The sequence below is a fragment of the Pygoscelis adeliae genome, unplaced genomic scaffold (assembly GCF_000699105.1).
Source record: "Pygoscelis adeliae isolate BGI_AS28 unplaced genomic scaffold, ASM69910v1 Scaffold232, whole genome shotgun sequence".
Lineage (NCBI taxonomy): Eukaryota > Metazoa > Chordata > Aves > Sphenisciformes > Spheniscidae > Pygoscelis > Pygoscelis adeliae.
This window is the reverse complement of record NW_008824473.1, coordinates 2,484,743-2,494,462: the sequence shown is the minus strand read 5'-3', so window position 1 is coordinate 2,494,462 and position 9,720 is coordinate 2,484,743. Positions and strand designations below refer to the sequence as shown.

General features: G+C 39.3%; 2 protein-coding genes across 2 annotated transcripts in view; both read right to left on the bottom strand.

Annotated features, from left to right (window-relative positions):
* Positions 1–2,693, bottom strand: part of HAL (histidine ammonia-lyase) — a 13,943-nt gene extending 11,250 nt beyond the window's left edge. The window contains exons 1-8 of the mRNA XM_009321310.1: positions 2,433–2,693; positions 1,917–1,977; positions 1,715–1,742; positions 1,341–1,415; positions 1,173–1,245; positions 1,021–1,087; positions 798–835; positions 592–717 (exon numbers count right to left, since the gene is read on the bottom strand). Coding sequence (XP_009319585.1) covers positions 592–717; positions 798–835; positions 1,021–1,087; positions 1,173–1,245; positions 1,341–1,415; positions 1,715–1,742; positions 1,917–1,977; positions 2,433–2,679 — 715 coding nt within the window. The 5' untranslated portion in view covers positions 2,680–2,693. The remainder of the gene's footprint in view (positions 1–591; positions 718–797; positions 836–1,020; positions 1,088–1,172; positions 1,246–1,340; positions 1,416–1,714; positions 1,743–1,916; positions 1,978–2,432) is intronic.
* Positions 2,694–5,371: 2,678 nt separating this feature from the next.
* LTA4H (leukotriene A4 hydrolase) overlaps positions 5,372–9,720 on the bottom strand; it is a 15,567-nt gene continuing 11,218 nt past the window's right edge. Inside the window, exons 14-18 of the mRNA XM_009321348.1 lie at positions 9,095–9,186; positions 8,158–8,253; positions 7,547–7,629; positions 6,221–6,325; positions 5,372–5,903 (exon numbers count right to left, since the gene is read on the bottom strand). Coding sequence (XP_009319623.1) covers positions 5,783–5,903; positions 6,221–6,325; positions 7,547–7,629; positions 8,158–8,253; positions 9,095–9,186 — 497 coding nt within the window. The 3' untranslated portion in view covers positions 5,372–5,782. The remainder of the gene's footprint in view (positions 5,904–6,220; positions 6,326–7,546; positions 7,630–8,157; positions 8,254–9,094; positions 9,187–9,720) is intronic.

The window sequence follows — 9,720 nt, the reverse complement described above, 5'->3', positions numbered from 1 at the left end:
CCACTGTAACGGTCGCGCCCACGTGAGCGGCTGACCAGCCGTGTGCTTCTGCGTGGCTGCCTTGCAGCCCTTGCTTATCAACACTTGTGTAGGTCTCACAAAAACAAGTGCTGCTCAAGCACATCTGCTTGACAAACACCAACACGTGCAGTTGTCTACATGGTAATAGCCCCACCCAAAAATCCTGGCGTCCCAAAAGATGGTGGCACATGCAACAGGACAAAAGTTAGAGACTTGAGCCTTTGTAGAAAGGTTCGCCCAGAGTCAGAGTCATGCTCTCAGTCAAGCTTAGTCTTGAACTAATTACTTGACCTCTCAGAGGCTCATTTCCCAAACTTCTACGTGTTGCATCCCTTTCTCTCAGCCTTTCCTGTCACTTCTGCTCATACCCCATGTTCTTCAACAGAGGAACAGTCTCTAGCTGTGATCATCTACAGGACCGGTCACAGCTGAGCTTTGGTCCTGATCTCTCACAACTACCAAGTCAAAAGACCAACATCCATAGCTCAATCCATTGAGCTACACCCTTTAATGAAACAGTTAAAAGGAAAAAAAAAGGGAAAGGGGGATTTTCTTTAAACATCTCTTTACCATTAAACGCTTCAATAACTTGCTGGAGCGTTTCTAGGGATATTCCGCTGTATCCTTTTGCTAGGACATTGATCCTCAGCGCCAACAGCATGCGAGATCTCTCTGGGCTCAAAGGTTTCCCCACACCTGAAACAGTAACCCTCTCGGTTACTAACCCACTACCAACAGTGGCAGAAAAGGGAAAACACCAAGCGATTTCTTATTACCTGCAGAATGCGAACGAACCAAGTTCACTTGAAGCTCCCTATGGAAAAAATATATATGTAAAAACCCAGGTAAGTCTTGTCAGGTTTTATTTTGCACAAGCAAAGGGAAATACCGAGGCAGCCCTCTCATCTAACCACAGAGTATAAATGTACAGGGCCAATCTGCTCCCTCCTCTTCCTTTCCTGAAAAGAAAGGACAGAGAAAGCCGCACACACAACTTACCTCAGCTTACTGTTTGGGATGACAGTCCTGGCAAACTTCCCAAACCCTGTGGTGATTCCATAAACAACTGCAAGAAAGGTACTCTGCTGGTTAAGAAGGGAACCCGATAAAGTTTTCTAAACAATTAATAGTTTGAGGTAAAAAATATTTACCCGTCTGTTCCTTTACAATCCTTTCAATCACTTCTCGTGATTGTTGGACTTTAGCTTCAGCTTCAGGTGTGAGCTACAATATAAATATAAGTTTATCTATCATTATTTAAGTTTAACTGTAGAAAGATAAACACGTAATTTTTAGCCACATTTGTTCAGGATCTTTACCTTTATCTTGTAGAGTCCCTTTCCTAAATTGACCAAGTCCTCCGTTGTTAAGCTGTTGCCATCTAAAGAAATATGCTACACCAAAGAACCACCTTTTAGTTTGGGATACGTATACTTAGAAAGTTGCTTAATAATCAGAAAAAAAAAAAAAAAATACAGCCAAAACTCAGCAATGACAGGAGGCTCACTCATGCTCATTCATAAGACAGGAACTCGCTAACAGAAACATAATAAGCACATTATAATTTAGATTCCTAGACCCAGCCAATCTAACAGCCCCTGCTCTCGTGAATGCTGCAGTGGCTGAACTCTCAGCACGTTCTGGTGGATAGCAGGATTTGTTACCGCGTTGCAAAGTCACTGGCGATTCCTACCTGCTCTGGTTCTCGGTATTTGCTGTATCTGAAAGTTCTGTAAAGGAAAATGAAGGGCAGACAGGATTTCACAGGTAGTGACCATTCGATTACAGCTGGCAATGTGTTTTAAGAATGAAGGAATGCTAAAAGAACAAGGAAATCTAGGAAATTATAAATCTAGAATTATAAAAATGTTCACAAAATGCTCAAAAAAGGATACAAATGAACTCCTTCTGGCTGAGATGGTATGAAATCTGGAGACATTATATCTCCTTCTATAACTAGAAGAAATATGCAAATAAACATGAAGAGGATTAAACTGTATTCTACATATAAATGAATTTGTTATTCATTGCAATACACACCAGTAAGAAGTCTAATTTGCAGTTATCAGCCCCAAATGTATTTCTATGCTTCTAGGAAAATAACAAGGGACTATGTGGTTTATCTAAGGTACTCTAAAGGCAAAAGAGCCGCCCAACCCTTGGACACATGCTCCGTATCCCATACAATCATATAGCATACGTGATATCATATGCAAATGATGTATATAGAATCCTGTAGCTTCTACACCTTATATAGTTCTATACTTAAAAACTAAGGGTATATTTTGGTATTTTTCCATAAAAATCACAGACACTATTTCAGACGCAATTTTAGATAAGCTAAATGACAGTTTGCTGACTCAGATGCCAATGTGGTCACTCTGCGATACGTTGCTTAAGGTTTTGCTTACCAACTTCAACAAATTCATTGTCCTCTAGAGCATCTTCCACTGTATCATCAAGATCCAGCAAGCCAAGTCCCTTGCACCTTCGAATGTAAAATTTTACTTCTTCCACCGAGGCAAATCCCCCATTGTCGGGTTTGTTTTTCATGTACCGTCTCACAGCTTCCTTTCCCAGCCACCCGATGGTGTTCGTGCAGCTTAGGCACGGCACTGCCAGCCATTCCCCTCGGACATGCACCGTGTATCTCGGCATGCTTTCTCTCCAAAGTTGTCCCTTGACCGAGAAGGGGCGCAGCGTGCAAGCAGCCTTACATTTACCACGCGATGGCCTGAAGAGCTGTGTCTAGCTGGAGTCCAGCGTTGCAGTCAGATAGAGGCAAAAATCCACCCCCAAAACCCCCACCTTTGTAAATAAACGAGATCAATGTATCCAGCTGACTTCATCCAATCAAGTCAAACCCAGGGAGCACACCCTTTTCATGGAAAGGCAAAGAAAACCCCCAACCTATTACCACAGGCATTTTTCTTCCAAAGATCACATCAGGAATATAGAAATGAAAATCTAGGAGCTGGAGTTTATGTAGCAAGAATAGGTAAATAAATCAGAATAAGCTGGAATGCAACTGTTCTAAAACCTGAAGGGTTTAACAAAAGTTAACAGGGTTGTCACCTGGCAGTAGATCACACTAATGAAAACCTCCACGGGGGACAGGGCTGGAAGATAGTCACCCCGTTATGGGTTGGCCATGGCTGCTAGGACTGAAAGGAGACGGGATGATACCCGCGCAGCTCTATCCAGAGCCGGATGAGAGCAGGCAGTGTAGAAAGCAAGCCTGCTTTGCTCAGTCCACGCTGAAGTTAGAGAACATAATTTTGTACCGTAGGGGAGGAGAAGATTAATGAGTTTCCCTCCATTACCCTTTCACTTATGCTCTGGAAGATGTTTCTGGAACAGGTAGCACAAACATTAGGCCACCCCTGCCATTACCGAGACCGGTGCTGCTATACCACGTGCCTCTTCTGCAGGCGGATGCAAAGCAGGAAAGATGTGGAGAAATGCCTGTTAAGATGGTGCCAAAATAAAGTTTAGCAACGACCACGTCGACACAGAAGCTGGAAATACCTTTGTCTTTAAAGACAAAAAAATTACAACACTTGCAGTCCGTGCTACCCACAATACTGTTCTGAAAGGGACCACTGCGAAGTACACTTACCTGAGGTGGATTATTGCCGGGAATTTTAACTTGAGACCCGCCGGTGGAAGCCTCTGTGTTGGAGACATTGCCCCAGCAGAGCAGGACAACGCTAGCAAAAGCCATGCCTGCCACTACTGTTTTTTTCCCTAGCTCTGACAGCAAGAAATCAGGATTAGCTGGCAGCAGGAACTCCAACTCCCAAACCACTATATATGATATACGGGCTTTTATGACAAAATGTTACCCCAAAACTAGTAACATAAAACATTTCTAAAGCAAAGGAGTTTTCATTGCAGTCTGATAGCTCGAACCAGGACCTGTTAACACCAGATACCCCCTCCTGCTACTAGAGCCTTGCCCCAGAGAATCCCTGTTCGTTCATGTGATGCTGTAGCAGAGGCCCAATTAGATTTGGGGAGTGAATGAAATGAACGGCTTAAATTTCTAATCTGAAATAGAGAAAAAATTCTTTTCAGCGAGTCTCCCAGCAGAAGTTATCACTCATTCAGCGGAGTGGCAAGAAGAGAATGAATGGCTCATTAGGTCCTTGACACAAGAAAGCCTGCAAGGTCTTTACGCACAAGGAAATGAACGCTATTTTGGTTCCAAAAAAGCCAGTATTTTATTCTTTATTAAAAGCTGAGTAGCACAATGTTCATAGAAAGAATTTAAACTGATTTGTGAACCTCTGTCACCTAGGAGTTAATTTTTCTATCATTTTTTATTTAAACTACTTCGACATACATAGGTTAAAGTTGAATGGAAGAACTTGGGGTGCCTTGAATCAGTAAAATCCAACAGGGTATGTTCATGCCTTAATTTGTTAGAGCTGCTAGCATGAAAAGGTGAATCTCCTGGTAAAGTACGTAACTTAGTCCGCTTGAAAGCTTATACTGATCAAAGCTCAATCAGAAATAGATTGATTGACAGACTCTCCACTCCCACTCTACGTGCTATTATTAAACCCAAACCTTTTGCCATGACCTACACTTGGCATCCTCCTCCTCTAAAATCGCACTTTTCTTCCTTTGTTACTCCTCCATATGGGGTTACCTCTATGTCAACAGATCTAATTTACGCTAACTGATCATTTCCAGGAAAAGCAGTTCTTCTCAAACTCACTTCAAAAAACCACCTGTAGATGGCAGCATTCACAGCAGTTTCACCTAAACCATCAAATCAAACTGAAGCGCTGCAGCAATTCTAGGAAACAACAGCCCTCCCATTGTTTTTTACCTTATTTCGAAGTTGTTATGTTAGTTTAAGTGGTAGTGCCCAGGACTGGTTAAAAAATGGAAATGTTAAAAAAATCAAATGGGGGAAAGACAGACTTTGCTTTAGTCCCCCCTGCAATAATTAGAAATACGTACTGGGTTAAAATAATTTAAGTTAGTAAAAGCATAGCAAGATATTAAATCTGAAATTTGGTAAAAATCCCAGCTTTGCTAACAAAAAAGAAAACAAGGAAGTATTTCAGACAACCGTTAGTGCACAGCGTAGGATCCAATAGGAATAACGACGTAAAACCATCATACTGTGATTAACACGAAGAACTGACTAACATAAAGCCCAAAGCCGTGACAAATAGGGCTAGACGGAAATTCTGCTCTAACACTAGAATGCTGTGATCCATTCAGGTCTTCATAGTCCTCTTGGACCCCTAACAAAAATTTCTCCCACGGCAAAGAAGAGTAAATAAAACAAAACTATTATTTCAAAACTTTTCATACAGATCAATACACAGACAAGTAGACAATGAAAGGATTTATTTTTTAGTCTTCAGATACTTGAAGTTTCAACCACGTTGCTATGAAAAAGAAAGCTGTGCACAAAGAGCCATACCATCCACCAATTCATCTTCCGTGTTTTTAAATTCCACGACTGACAAATGACTACATCTCACAACAGCTTTTTTGTGTGTTCTAAAAATTGCTTGTAACAAAACCATTCTTCCAGTTCCAGAGATTTAGCAATTTCGCTGTTTTACTTGGAGGTGCAAAATAGAAAGTACTGAACTTGATTTGAAAAGTTCATTTTAAGCTAAATTAGTACCAAAGCAGCAGAGCATTTTATGGCATAGTCAAGCATGCATATCAGCAGTTTGTGGAATCGGTCTCTTCGTTCAGCAACAAGAAAATCTCAAAGAAATCGGTAAGTTTGTCACTGATCCTGTTTCAAGTCTTTGCCCACAAGCATTGAAGTGACTGGGTGCATAGAGGCTCTATGCTCCAGAAATGTCTTGACAGCCAGATCTCGACACTTGTCAAAACTGTAAAGGTCCCTGTAAAAGAAAAAAAAACCAACCCACCACCGTTACAAAAACCTATGGAAATAGTACAATGGGGATTTTCTCAAGGTTTTACTTTTCCCTTGAAAGCCTCACATTAAGGTGCGTACTGGGAGACTAAGCTTTCTTCTATTAAAAAAAGTCAGCAAGTGGAAAGCGACTCTGAAGATAAGCTTGTTCACAGTATACAGAATACTATCGTATCACTTTGCAGCATAACATAAATACATGTACCATGTCAAGTATTATACATTCCATTATACTAAAAATGCCAATAGCATGAACTCCTACAATTTGGAGATTACTTTTACCTGAACAAGGGTCGAGTAAACTTCATCCTGCCCTGATCTGTTGCCATTTTTAGAGCCAGAGGAATAGCTTCTTCCCACTTGGACTTGATGCAGAGGCGCAGCCATCTGGTGGCGGGGGGTGGTGGAGAAAATTTACACTTATTTTCATTTGCAGTGGTTAGTTAGCTTATGATTCTGTTCCCATAAACGCTGTGAGCAGTGCTATGTCATCATGGGAATAAGATTCTAGCTAAGTTCAACATAAAATACTTAGTGTCTGACTAGCATGTTACAAAAGTGGACTTTTCTATAAAATAGGAAAATCTTTTTTCAAAGTTTCTCCAAAATGGTCTGATATTACCAGTGGTTTTATATTACAGTAGTGTCCAGTTGCATCACTCGGAATTAGAGCTGAATTATATAGCACTTGTCACATTTGACCACGTGATTAAAAAAAGAAAAAAAAACAACAAAACCCCCAAACAAAACGTCACCAGCAACTGCCACATGCTTGTTTTGTTTTAAAAATAAGAAGAAATTGATCTCGTTACAAGAAGTAGAAACTATACTGTATGCTAGTTGAGGCAGAATAACCATCACTATTGCAAATGTATCCAAGTACGTAACAGTAGCAAAATACGCAATACTTCAAGATATTTGTAAAGATTACTTAGGTCCTCAACAATACCTTTTTTAAAACAAGTGACGTGTAAACGCAGTATGTAAATACAAAATAGAAGAAATCAGGATAGCACAAGAATCAAGCCACAATCAATCATTTAGCTAGAAGCATTTCCTACTTGTTCAGAAACTTCCTTTGATATTTACTTTTTTTTGATGAGACAAAAGCTTTGTGATAGTGAGCGTTAAAATGTGACAAAAACGTTTCCAAGTTGTGTTGAAAAACACACTGGAGCATCAGCAGAAGAACTGATCAGCTAAGCCCAGAAGACCTGCTCCTCACTAAGTTTTTTGAAAGGTTTTTCTTTCATGGCGTGTTTGAGTCACAGTGTGGCTCGCTATTGTAATCCAATACCACCCCCAAAATAAGAGTTATCAGGTCATCAAGTTCCTTTGCTAGCATGACAGATGAAAATAAAGCACAGCTAAGCCACCGCTCACTTCCAGTTCTTCTACTGGACTATATTGACCCCATTCATAAGTAACAGAATACCACTCTGGTAAGCATGCTTGCACACGCACTTACAAAAAACCCACAGCAGTAACAAAACCCCAAAAACCCTGCCTGAGTTGTATACAACAGTGTGTCTTGGACCACTTATGAAGCACTACAGTTTGTTTTACGAAAGTATTTAAGATTAGCAAAATGCCCATACTAGAACAAACCTGAATCTTATTTCAGAATTGTTTATAGCATTGAAGTCATATACTTGCTGCATTCGTTTGACATGTGACACTGGAAGAGGATCCTGAAAAAGGAAATTGCGTAGTCAGAATAAGACAGAGGCACACTTCAAGCCACATACTTCAAAAATAAACAGGTTCATTCAAGAAGATTGATGCTACAAAGGAATTAAAAGCTTACCATGGCAAATACTTGTATTTGTTTCTTTCACCTTCTCATAGTATTAGGGAAGGGGCAAGGAATAAATGATAGCAAATTCCTACATCCAGTACTACCGAAACATTCAAAACAAAGTATTTTCATTCTGTTTTATTTAGAGCTTATTTGCTATAACATCAAATACAAACTCAAGCACCTTACAGTTTTGTTTTTACCTTTCAATCCAAAATACTCTATAAGTTGCTCATTAGCTGAAGAGCCAGACATAATAATCAGGGAGGCACGGCTGAAGGTTTTAGTAACTATGTATGGTGAGAGCGGGTTATTTTAGCAAAACTTAAAAGAAAATGGACAACTTAATTCCAAAGCACACTTGGGCTTGTGTGTCTGCTTTTGTGATACCGGAATCAAGTTACCCCAGGTGTGCATTTACCTCCAGAAGCAACAGTGCCAGGAACTCAATCAACTGATGAGATGACATTTCCTTCAGGTCTGCTGAGCTGAATGAGCCCAAATCACTCTCTTTTGCCTAAAAGAGAATGTACTTTGAAATACCTATTAGAAACTTAAGTAACCAATCTGGTGTAATTTTTTGTTTGGACATCCGCATTTACTATTGAGCCATTCCACATAAAAAAAGATACTGATTTGCACTTGTGCAGGATGTTACAAGAAGGGGAAGGAAGGAAGGGACTTAAGTTACTGTCTGATGTTTGGTATTCTTCACCTCAATTTTCACTTGTTTTCTCTCCACTGTCTTTCTGTTAAAGTTAAGTGAAAAATCAAACACTTTTTATAGAAAAAGTAACATTGAGGAGAAGAAGAAAGTCAAAGATAACATACAAGTACAGTGAAAAGCCACGGAGCTAACAAAAGGAAGGTATGTTGAATTCTCTATTAGTTGTATGAGTTTTATGATTAAAATTATGAGAAAATTGTATGGTATTAGTTACTTACTATGATTTAAGTATTTCAGTTTTTGATGAGAAATGCATACTAGCTCCAGTATAATGTAGGGGAATTACTGCTAATACAATATAATCAGTAACGTAGAGATACCTTGGCATTTGTTTTTAAATCAAGCCATAATATCAAGGTTTCAAAAAGAATATTCTGTTTGGTTACTACATACATATAACAAAAAGCTGGCTGTGTGCCTTGTTAAAATATGTACAGCACTTCACGTACACAAGTCACAGCAAATCCACAGACTATGATGTCTACGAAAAGTGAAATCCCTGGCAGCCATACCATCACCATAAATACATTCTCCTCAGCAAATAATAGATTTCAGAAGAGAATGGCTCACTTTGTATAAAGAGAACTAGCTTTTCAAGATACAGACACCTCAGCGTTCTTTAGCCACTCACTTTGATCCATCTTTGGCTCAAGGCAACACAAGCGTTTGCTAGTGTCATATCATACCTGTCAAATATTAAAAACAAAGGATCACACTTTGGAAACACAAGAAGCTCCTGTAATTTTTTTTTTTTTTTTTAAGAGAATGCTTAGAAATTATTTTCAAATGGCTCCACATTTGTTCGTTGTAGGCTCCAACTCAATATTGCAACACAATTTACAGAAGATCTATTATAATGAAATGTATTTCAGTTTTACGCAGAAGCACTTTGTGCATAGGTGACACTACCCCTTGATCCCATACACTCCTAAAATGGTCAATACTTCTGAGCATATATGCTCGTACATATATTATAGCTTACAGCTGAAAAGATAATATTGTTGTAACAAACTGTCAGAAAAAAGAATCTTTTCTGGCAATTTTCAGAGCAAAATGAATTTCCACCAGAATAAAAACTTGAAATTATTAACATTTTTTCCTCCTATATACACATGTATCAATTTCTACGTAGTAGACATTTTCTAATAAAACATTTGTGGGAAGACTTTCACCCTGTTTACAAACTGCTTTATGGCTGTTTGGAAAATCACGTGCAATCTGGAGAAGGAAAAGATGAACTATAAAAGAATGCAGCTT